This window comes from Leptinotarsa decemlineata, unplaced genomic scaffold (assembly GCF_025532065.1).
Source record: "Leptinotarsa decemlineata unplaced genomic scaffold, Ldec_3_MD MMD2_tig00000035_RagTag_RagTag, whole genome shotgun sequence".
Taxonomy (NCBI): domain Eukaryota; kingdom Metazoa; phylum Arthropoda; class Insecta; order Coleoptera; family Chrysomelidae; genus Leptinotarsa; species Leptinotarsa decemlineata.
Genome location: NW_027412540.1, coordinates 25,528,723 through 25,540,665, shown reverse-complemented (window position 1 = coordinate 25,540,665; position 11,943 = coordinate 25,528,723). Strand labels below are relative to the sequence as shown.

At 32.7% G+C, this 11,943-nt stretch overlaps 1 protein-coding gene across 3 annotated transcripts in view; it reads right to left on the bottom strand.

Moving 5' to 3' along the window:
* Positions 1 to 1,766: 1,766 nt before the first annotated feature.
* The window catches only part of Taf1 (TATA-box binding protein associated factor 1), a 29,399-nt gene continuing 19,222 nt past the window's right edge, over positions 1,767 to 11,943 (bottom strand). For all 3 annotated transcript variants that reach the window (XM_074172136.1, XM_074172137.1, XM_074172138.1), the window contains 11 exons: positions 11,545 to 11,892; positions 10,060 to 10,365; positions 9,538 to 9,991; positions 9,177 to 9,481; positions 5,989 to 6,231; positions 5,793 to 5,937; positions 5,175 to 5,468; positions 4,975 to 5,117; positions 2,718 to 2,846; positions 2,278 to 2,659; positions 1,767 to 2,104 (listed from right to left, as the gene is read on the bottom strand). In XM_074172136.1, coding sequence (XP_074028237.1) covers positions 1,896 to 2,104; positions 2,278 to 2,659; positions 2,718 to 2,846; positions 4,975 to 5,117; positions 5,175 to 5,468; positions 5,793 to 5,937; positions 5,989 to 6,231; positions 9,177 to 9,481; positions 9,538 to 9,991; positions 10,060 to 10,365; positions 11,545 to 11,892 — 2,958 coding nt within the window. In that variant the 3' untranslated portion in view covers positions 1,767 to 1,895. The remainder of the gene's footprint in view (positions 2,105 to 2,277; positions 2,660 to 2,717; positions 2,847 to 4,974; positions 5,118 to 5,174; positions 5,469 to 5,792; positions 5,938 to 5,988; positions 6,232 to 9,176; positions 9,482 to 9,537; positions 9,992 to 10,059; positions 10,366 to 11,544; positions 11,893 to 11,943) is intronic.

Sequence of the window (11,943 nt, the reverse complement as noted above, 5' to 3'; positions counted from 1 at the left end):
TAAAGAAAAATAAATAAACCATCAATGGTATGAAGACATTGTTTTCTATTATAAGAAACAATAATAAAGATAATAGAAGATTGATTCAGTAAATAGTGACATAATGGTTAGTAAGTTATATATATATAACATTGGCATTAGAGGGTTCCTTCTGGAATGGATAAAATCTTTTATGGAAGATAGGAAAATGGTAGTGACTGTGAATAATGCAGTATCTGATATTCAAGATATTATCCTTGGGGTACCACAGGGGTCCATTTTAGGACCACTGCTTTTCTCTATCTATATAAATGATCTTCCGAAGTATATAAAACAAGGTTTCATTATCCTATTCGCAGATGACACTACCATAACAGTTTCCGGAAATACTGCGGAGGAGCAAGAAAACAACATTAATTCAGTTATGGATGACATGATTCCTTGGTGTGATAGAAATCAACAAAAACTGAACGAAAGTAAAACAGTACATTTAAGTTTCGCGTTAAGAAAAACAGTGAAACTCAACAACATCCAACTCTCGGAAACAGACAAACTCCTTGGTATGTTTATAGATAAAACCTTGTCTTGGGAGCCCCATATCAATGATGTCTGCAAAAAATTGAATCGAGCGTTATTTGCAATACGACAGATCAAAGACGCTCTTAGTTTAGATGGTATCAGGACTGTTTACTATTCATTGGCGTACTCACATATGGCTCAAAACGTATCAATGTGGGGGCAAAACGAGTTTTTATTGTTCAAAAAAGAATAACTAGAACTATCTTTAATATTGCACCTAGGGACAGCTGTAGACCTGCTTTTTGCAAGAACAAGATGCTAAAGTTACCGTGTATCTATATATATAAAGCTCTGCTCCATGTGAAAAATAATGTACCCAATCTGAGAGATGCATAACTATGCAACACGAAATAGACATTTATTAACTATCCCAAAACATAAAACATCGACATTCAAGGAATCACTTGCATATAATGGCATAATATTATTAAATACGTTGCCTCAAGATATTAAAGATTTGCATATTATACCATTTAATTTTACTTTTATTCAGAAAAATATACCGTATACTCTAATAAAAATCTTTAACAAACTTCCAAATGCATTAAAAAGCCTCTCTAAAACAACACTCAAAAATAAACTTAAAAACTTTCTTCTGAATAGAGCATACTACTCAACTGATGAATATTTTAAAGATACCATCCCTTCAGATTTTACCTGCTAAAATGTCTCACATTTAATTGATTTCAATTTTTTAAATGTTTTTAACTGTATATTTATTACACTGACATGTTCTACGCTCATCTGGGCATTTTACTTCATTGTAATTGAACAAATAATAAATAAATAAATAAAAAAACAAATAAAGGAGCTATTAACTAATAAGGGATATTATAGGGTAGAAGAATTCTTAGAACGAGATACTCTGTTATCATGATTATTGCTTTCACTGCATTTCTTTCGTCCTAATAGTTAAAGATAAATTTACTTTATATATATATATATATATATATATATATATATATAGTTGTATGTGTATGATTCTGCAACCGTGTTAGGAATCACACGTTAAAAGGTAAGACCTCGTTAGTCCGTAGCTCGCACAAGTTTCTCAACCCCTGAGAGTTGTCGTTCGTATGGGGACGACAGCTGATTAACGAAAAAAACAAATTTTAAGCAGATTTTAAACAGGTTATATCTCGAAAACTAGAGCCGATATAAAGAAAAGGTTTATATTGTTGGAATCAGCACAAATGAATCAACCGAAATCAGTTGTTGGTGGGCTGTGTAATTCAAAAAGTTAACTTAAATGATACATTAATATATAAATATATACATGAAATAATATATATACAAAAACAGTCAAATTATTACTTTAGGTAACCCATATTGAACATTTAAAACCAAAGGTCGCCTGCATCATCATCTTCTTGTACAGGTTCTTGAGGAATATTAGCACCTTCATCTTCACTTTCACTCACTGCTAAATCATCATGGATCTTCATTTCGGTGTCATGATGTAAATCTTCCACTTTTCGCAAAGGTAGACCGGACATGAGAAAATCCGAAGGATCATAATTTGGATCGACGTCCATACTTTCTTCTTCTGTAAACAAAATTATCTACTGATCATCCCGTTTTACCAAAAGAAAAGTGAGCATGAGACACCACCAACAACAACAAAACAACAGAAAGTAAGACCTTTTCCTAGTTTTCTACTGAAAAGTTGGAGAAGCAGGACGTACACCTGCAATTTAGTTGAATAAGGAAATGAAATACCTTTATAAACCAAAGTTTCTGTTTCTTCGCTCTCATTGGGAGGATAATATCCCATAGTTCCCAACTGTACCATGGCTTCTGCTGCCTGTTGACTGTCGTCATCCGCAACTTCACCTTCCAAAGGCATTTCAGCGGATATGAGAAGGCTCTTAGTGTCAGCTTCAAACTCATTAAGAGGAACCTCATCCAGTTCTTCTTCACTTGAAAACTGCAAATCTTCTTCCAGGGTATGCGCTTCTTCTTTTTTGAGTTTCTTCTTCTTTGGAGGCTTAGGGAACATTGTATCTTCTAATTGTAGCCCTTCGCCTTCCACATCTATGAGATCGTACTCGTCTAGTTGGGATTTTACAGACGAAAGATGTTCTGGCGAACTTTCCTGGCTCTGAATGAAAAAAATATATTACTTTCAAATTTTTTTTTCAAATCTATTATTCCCTTACAATACGATCCGGTTCAGCAATTGTATAGTTCTCATCATCTGCGCCCATCCATGCTTGGTCATCATCTTGCATTATTCTTTCCTGGGCCAATACCAGTTTGTTTTCCAACTGCGTGAGATGTTCATCGTACTGAAAAATAAATTTATTCATTTGATATTCTGAGAGTTACAGAAAAGTTTTTGGGAAAGAAAGTTTTTGGCTTTCTACTACTCCATCTTGATAAAAAAAAAGAATGAGGGAATCTTCTAAAGAAAGGAAGTAAGTAATCAATTTGAAAATAAGTTACTCTATAAATGGATGTGTAGATCATGCAAAGAAGTAACTTTCAGACACAAACTGAAAGAAAGTCCTCCTGAAACAGCTACTTTCGTATAAACATTGAATTACACAAAAGAAAAAAATTCTTTCCAAACAAATACTTCTATATGAACACTGAATTATACAGAAGATACTTTTCTCTACTCAGTTTGTATTTCGAACATTCGTTGTGGAATGAAAATCAGATATCATTCACATGAGTTTTACTTTAAATGAATGGTAACAAATTGCACTTACATGGAACACTGTCATCCTCAATGGTATACATCGATGTTTCGCCTTAAGACACTTGCCCTAAGGCTCTTCAGTACTAGGGCAAGTGTCTTAAGGCGAAACATCAATGTATACCAGTGAGGATGACAGTGTTCCATGTAAGTGCAATTTGTTACCATTCATTTAAAATAGAACACATGTGAATGATATCTGATTTTTATTCCACAACAAATGTTTGAAATACAAACTGAGTAGAGGAAAATATTTTTTTTATTTAGAAAAAACCGCATCAGCCGTAGCTATTAGCGGCAAACATATAAAATATATCTGAAACATGCAGTTGCTTACATTACAGTTTAAATAAAACGTTACATTCTTTAAGAAATTCAACAATATTGTTGGTATTGCTATTTTGGAAATTTTCACTTAGTTTGAAGGGAATTTTATTGTTCACTATCTCAACTGTGAACAGTGGGCACTCTACCAGAACATGCTTAACAATCACAATCACTTCACACGCGAAACATTTTGGTGGCGGTTCTTTCCTCAATAGATGTTCATGCGTGAGGCGAGTGTGGCCCAGTCATAATCTGGTAATTATGACTTGATGGAAGCGGTTTGTTGCTTTGTTGTTCCAAGGATATAATGTAAGCTTGATTTGGAAGGTTTTTGAGACCAGTGGTGATTCCACATTTCTACAATTTTGCAATGTAAATAGGATTTGAGATCCATCGGCACTGCAGGAAAGTATCTTCTGTATAATTCAGTGTTCATATAGAAGTATTTGTTTCGAAAGAATTTTGGATGACAGTGTTCCATGTAAGTGCAATTTGTTACCATTCATTTACAGTAGAACTCCTGTGAATGATATCTGATTTTATTCCATAACGAATGTTTGGAATACAAACTGAGTAGAGAAAAGTATCTTCTGTATAATTCAGTGTTTATATACAAGTATTTGTTTCGAAAGATTTTTTCTTTCATGTAATTCAATGTTTATATGAAAGTAGCTGTTTCAGGAGGGCTTTCTTCCAGTTTGTGTCTGAAAGTTTCCTCTTTGCATGATCTATACACATCCATGTATAGAGTTATTTTCAAATTGATTACTTCCTTCCTTTCTTTTTAAGATTCCCACATTTTTTTGTATCAAGATGGAGGAGTAGAAAGCCAAAAACTTTCTTTCCCAGAAATGAATCATTCCTAAAAATATGACCCCTTCAATTCATACCAAAAAAGTATAAATGTAGATATAAATTGCTAATATATTGTTAGAAGGATTCGCTAAAATACTCTTCCAAACTATAATAGGGTCTATCAACAAGTAGGTTCTTCACCGCGTTTTTGAAATGAATGTTACTTAGATATGCAGATCTCATTTCTAGTGGTAAATGATTGAACAACTTACCACCATTATAGTATATGGAATCCTTGATTAAATTCGAAGTTGGGATGGGAAGTCTAAAGGTATAATTGCTATAAGGAGTAGAAGCAAAGTTGAACTTTGATTTTTGTTTATAAATAAGGCAAACCACCTCTAAGATAACAAGGGCGATGATTGTTAAAATTTTATTGGCAGTGAATGTTAAAATTTCGTAGGCTGTATACATTCAATTGGAGATTTTCAAAAATGCTTTATGTGTTCACATTTGTGAAAAATAAAATATTTGAGAGTGGATAATGCCTACATTTTGAGCATGTTTGGCAATATAAAGCTGTATAAACTCACCTCATCCAAAGTAGCTTTACATATCTTTACTAACTGTTCCGCTTTTTCCGTGAAAGCAGAGTCCTTTCCATTGTAAAGAACACAGTTCTCAAGGATTTGTTCGATATCCACCAGGAATTCATGCCGAGTGTGATATTTGTGAGCTAAAAATTAATTTCAATCAAGAGCAGAGTCAGAAATTTCACTTAGCGTAAACTTACCAGCAACTCTCTTGGTGATGGTTTCCAAATCCATGGGTCTTTTGACAATACTGTAATAGTCCTTAACGAGTTTCTTATTAACAGGTTTCAGGAAAGGCCAGGATTCCGATATCGTTTTCAACTTTGTGCTCAGAACATTTTCGAGGATGAATGATAAAGCGACTTGATCATTATCATCCAATAACGGATTAATGGCTTTTTCTAACCTCATTAGTCTATCTTCCTTCTCTCCCAATCTCTCGACACACTTCTCAAGCATTCTTTGGGCAGCAACAGTGAGACTACTTTTGGCTCCTGAAACAAAACCAAATGAGACATTTTTGAATGTTTTTGCTTGTCCATATTTGCTAGGTTGCATTCCTAAACTTACTCAGTGTACAATGAGCTTATTCTGATCCGTTCACGGAAGTAATCTAATATTATGAAGCTCGTACTCCACGATGTTCAGAAACTAACTCAAAAAAAAACATCTGCTTACTATATATCGCAAACTGATTATCTATCTATCTATCTATCTATCAATCGGTAGAGTAAGTTTATGAATGCAACACTTGGGAGTAAATAATAGCAAATTTATTTTTTGAGTTATGTAAAAACTGCCAGAAAAACATTATTTACCGTTGTATAAACTAGAATTTTCAACAATCTGATTCACATCAGCTAGAAATTCTTCTCGATTTTGATATTTTTTCTGCCTCAAGTTTTCCCGAATTGTCTGAAGATCCATTGGTCTTTGAACAATCCTGTAGTAATCTAGAACCAACTGAAAATGAAAATAGTTTATTGATTATACCAATCAATGAAAAGCACTTACCTTTGGATTGACAGGAAACAAAAACGGTTGTACATCCGGCATATCTCGCATTTCATTCAGAATATTTTCAAGTATAGTAGAAAGAACAACGACTGGATCAGTTCGTCTTCTATTCGCAGGCCTGTTATGTCTCTTCAAATAGTCACAGTGTAGATCAGACATTCCTCGCCGTCTCTTTTTATTTCCCAGGGCGTCTCTAGGGACTTTTAGCATTAAACTTCGACGCTTTATCTCTTCAGCATGCTGAAAAATATACAAATATTTAATGTTCTAAATTGAAAACCAGTGAAAGTTGGAAACCACAAAAAATATCTAACATATTTTTTTTAAAACTTAGAAACTTGATCAAGTTTTTATTATAAATGTAAGATGAAGAAGTGATCAAATGTTGAGGTTTTGCTCGCAGTTTTCTTTGATTACTGTGGTGTAGTGCATTAGTAGTTCTTGCCACATGGTCATACTTCTTTTCAAATACAGAAGTAATCGCACTCAGTTAATTGATGACTAAAGACGGTTTCTAATTCTTCTATTGATTATGCAACATATTCTTGGCCTGTATTTCTAAATGGAATAAAAACATACAAGAGGGAGATTTTAATTTGAATTTCTCAGAAAATGCATTCTATGTAAATAAATTCAAGACTTTATTCTCAACATATGTATTGAAGCAATTTGTAACTGAACCAACACGTATCACATTAGAATCTGAAACATTAATTGATTATGTTTTTTTTTTTTTTTTTTGATGAGTGTTTTATGTGGCTTTCTTAAAACAACGATAATGTTATATTAAATCATAATGATATTATAACCAACGTTCACTTATCCCCCAATATCACAGATCATATGGTAATATCAGTCAACTTCCTATTAAAGCCATTGAAACAAAACAATATTACAAAAAAAAATTGAAGTTTTTGTGAGGGTCATCTTGATAAAATAAAAACTAATTTGATTTCATGCGAATGGGCATTGAGTTCAGTAGATGTAAATTTTATTTATCAAGAAATCATTGATAATTGTTCTGCAGTTATCAATAATATAGCACTATATGTCAATATGTCAATTTAAAAATAGTGTACCATAGTTTGATAATGAAGGAAATAGTAAAAATCAAGGAAAGAGATAAAGCCCATAAATCATTTATTGAATCTTCACCAACTGAAAAAGTACTCAAATGGGATAGCTTTAAAATACTCAGAAATGAAGTAGTGAACATGTTAAAAAGGAAAAAAGATATAGAAACAATTCTCAGATGATGTGGAAAACATTAAAAGTCCTTGTAAAAAGTAGTAATGAAAACTCATTCAGTCAGGTACAATTTGATTATAATGGAGACTCGTACATTGTCAAGGAAGAGACATCCTTAGTTGAACATTTCAACAATTATTTTGTTAATAGTATTAACCAGATAGTCGAGAGCATTCAAAGTGATGAAGTTTGGTATAATCGCGATTCTAACCTTTACTTGCCTATAACTAAATTCAAAATGGTTTCATTAGGAGAATTACGTGTTATTAGTGCTTCATTAGACAATAAATGTAATACATATGAAATCCTGAATGCCAAAATTGTTAAACAAATTTTTGAAACTGCTGGACATGCTATATTGAATCTTATCAACACTTCGCTTCAGACTGGAAAGATCCCAGATCTGCTAAAAATTAGTACTATTATTACAATTCCTAAGGTAAATAAAACTATCAGAGCTGAGGAATTTAGGCCTATTAATACGTTGCCGCCCATTGAGGAAGTACTTGAGTATGCTGCTTACAATCAATTGCTAAACTTTGTGAATGTAAACGAGATTCTGTGTGATAATTCAGTCAGGGTTTCGAAAAAAGTACATTTATGAATTGGCATTCATAAATGTACTTGGTCACTTGACTATCTGATTAACAAATTAGATAACAACAAGTTTGTAGTAGCGGTATTTTTAGATTTGAAGAGCTTTCGAAACAATCGACAGAAATATAATCCTCAGCAAAATGAAAATATACGGAATTGAGGGCAAAGAATGGTTTTATAACTATCTTGAAGGCAGAAAACAAAGACTAAGAATCAATGGTACAATTTCAAATGAAATATTAAACGATAAAGGAGTACCCCAGGGAAGTATTTTGGGCCCCTTACTATTCATTATATATTCAAATGATATTAATATACATGTCGATTGTGAATGTATCAACCTGTTTGCACACGATATTCTATTAGCTTGTAGTGATATAAGCCTGGATGCTGCTGTACAGAAAATGAATGTGATATTGCAAAAAGTTGACAAATATATAAAAATTAATAAATTGAAATTGAATGTGAGTAAAATTACTGCCATGATCCCCATTTCAAAATATAAATATAAAAAAATCAATATAAACCAGATAAATATTTCTATTAATGATGAAAATATAAAAGTGAATAATACTGTAAAATACTTGGGGTTTCAGCTGGACTGCAATCTCACATTTGAAGAACATTTTCAATACATACATAAGATAATTTTGAAAAACTATATTTTTACTCTGGAATTTCAAAGCATCTGTCTTTAAACACAAATATATTAGTATATAAAACAATTATACAACCACACTTTGATTATTGCGCTTCGATTTTATACTCTTTCCATTTGAACAAACTGGCACAACTATAAAAACTACAAAATAGAGGAATGAGAATTATATTGAGAGGAAACCGATATACTCCCATAATTACAATGTTAACAACCCTAAATTGGCTTTCGGTATCCCGGAGACTTTTATACCAGACAATGATATTTGTGCATAAAATTGTTAATGATTTAACTGGAACATATTTTGAAAATCTATTTGTTTTAATTATGATATTCACAAATATTACACTAGACATAATCTTGACATACATCATATACATAGAACTAATACCAAAATCAATATGAACTCAGTATATGTCAAAGGTTTTGATACGTACAAGAAATTGCTTCATTCAATTAAATCAGCTTCAACTTTAAAAAGGTTTAAAACTGATCTACTGCATCATATTTATAACAAATGTAACTGAAGGTATTACTAATAAGATGATAAGTCACGATTTTTGGAATATTAATCAATTATTTGTTAGTTATAATTTTGTTATCGTATATTAGAAATGTATCCCATTTATCAAATAAATGTTATATTATTATATAAACGAAAACAGTAGACTAGTATTCTTACCTTTAGTAATTTTCCGGATAATTTCACTTTAGTACCGTCAACATTAACAAGATCTTCATCGTCAGTGTTGAGTTGTTTTTCAATATCTTCCTCTTGTTCTTCAGTCATAGCAACATTTATCGGAGTACTCATGCCTGTCGTGTTTTGATATAATGGACAGGCTTTATTTGTTCTCATATGACCAACATTGCCACAGGCCCCGCATTTCAATTTCAAATCAGGTTTGAGTTTAGTTTTCCTTCTTGATTTGGGCGGTGAGGAAGTCGTACTTTTACTTGACGTAGGTGTAACAGGAGTAGAAACATCTGAAATAAATAAATTCAAAATCATTTCAAACTAAGCTGATATTTATTCGTCATACATTCATTAGGATTGGGCAGTTTTTCCATAGAGTTTGCAGAGGATAAACTAACAATTGGTGTAGTCTGCACATGGCCACCAGCCATTTTTTCCTTTTCTTGATTCCTCTTAATCCTCCTCAATTGTTCTTGAATCCTACGTTTTTCTCTCTTCATTTCCTCTTTTTGAGCTTCATCTAAAGTGGCAAATTGTCGGATGAAGGCTTCATCTTTTGACATACGGATTTTAACGTAAGCGTCTATCACAGCTTGCTTTCGAACGAATTCTTGTCTATGGTAGTCTTTGCCTTCTGGAGTTTTGAATGTGCGAATTATCCTCAATACTCGACCTTGCGGGTAACTTTGGTCATCATTTTCTTCTTCTCCTTTCTTCTTATCTTTAGGTCTATCTTTATCGCCTTCAATTAACATTTTCCTCAATTCTTGTCTTTCTTGTTCTTCTCGCTCTAGTGAAAGCTGAAATGCAATTGCAAAAATACGTTGTCATCAATGCCTACAATATTTAGATATTACTTTGTACGTACTTGCGTGCTTGTTTTCTTGTTAGCTAACATATTTTCAATGTTTTTGCCCATTTCCTCAATATCTTCATCACTTTCATCCTCCGAACTCTCTCCCTCATCAGTACTAAGTACTTCAGCACTTGCCAGAACTCGATTTTGCAAGTCAAATATGCGTTGACATTCCTCTTTGTACCTTTCTTGATGTTCAGCTATAGAGAATCTGTTACCTCTGGAAAACTTGTCCATACCCTCTTCTCCGGCTTTTGCTTTCTCTGTAGAAAGTGTTCTTACTACGTCTATAACTTCCCAACGAGACAGTTTCTTAATCTGAGAAGAAAAGATATGATTATTTCAATTCGTTATACACAGATGGCGCAACTAGTATAAAATCCATATGATTATTAGTTAACCCTAACCTTCAAAAGACAAATTTTACAGCTGTCGGACTATTTGTTTGTGGGATAGAACATTTCGAGGGAAGCAACTTTTGCCTAGTTTGAAGAAAAAAATAAAAAGGAATATAATGGGGAATGTTCCTCCTGACGAAAATCAAGTAGTTTTCATAAAAGAGCTCTAAAACAACACATTTTAAACTTATCATATCATTTCAACCTTTTTCTTTGAAAAATTATTTGAATACTTGAAAAAGAGGAATGAAATAATGCATTCAACATTTAAAGGGATTCGTTTCTATTCCAGCATTTGGCAACATCGGTTATAGCTAATAAAGGACAATGAATCTGTTACCTGTATGAGACAAACAAAGATGACATATTTCAGAGGCGTGCTGTTCTGTTTACTTATGTTCCGAGTTCCGAGACATTCTGTGACATATGACATTTTGTACACCTAACCTATCTTCCTCTATATTAATAAATAACAAAACAACTGTTGTTTATGTGGCTTGTGGAGGTGGTATTGAACTATAATTTATATTTTGCCTCAATTGTTGATTTATAAAGATAATTTTCCTTCTTTAAATTAGAATATCTAGGTACGTATACATTTTTGCAACTTGATATATTATATGCAAGGTAAAATATTTTTAGGAATGGCAGGTAAAGTTCTAGGAACTGTTGCCAATATGTGAATTAGAAACAAACCCCTTTAAAAATGAAAACCCAACATTTGAAACATCAATTTGAATACTTTTCGAAGTGAATTTGAAAAATTCATGAATTGAACTCAACTTTATTTTGTTCAAACTTGCATTTGCTGTAATAACCCAAATTGAGGAACATTTCCCATTGTTGTATCGCCCTCAAAAATAACTATATCGAACAATAAAATGAAATTTCATCAAAAATTGCCCTCAGAAAAATTAATTTATTTTTGAATGTTTCATCAATTTGATTTGATATCAATTTGAATGAACAAATATTATCAGTCTCTAAGAAAACACGTGAAAACTCAATATCATCAAAATAGAGCATTTATAGAAATTCCCAAATAGTATGTAGATACATGAAAAGTTGAAAAAACATTACAAAAAATGCACAGCTTTACCTCCTCTTCTGGAACTCCGAACTTCCTCAACAAGGCTTTGGCGTTGTTCAAAGACAGCCTTCTTAAATCTGCATCGGTTCCAGTTACGGTCCTTTTAGGTTGGGATTCCTGTTCTTCTTTACTCTGAGTCGGCTTATTGGGGACTCTGACATAGCTGAAACCCTCTCCACAACCCGTAGGATCAGCAGGTCCGGTCAACTGAAGGAGACATTTACCCTTCATAGCCTGAATGTATGCTCTAGTAGTGTTCCAAGGGGCCACTTTAACTTCATCGTCCATTTTTAATTGCATTTCTTCGTCATCATCTTCCGCGGGGGTGAATAGGAATTTCTCACCGTAACCAGCATCCTTGTGAAAAAAGAAACAATAAAAAAAAGAATTATTAACATGTACATACAA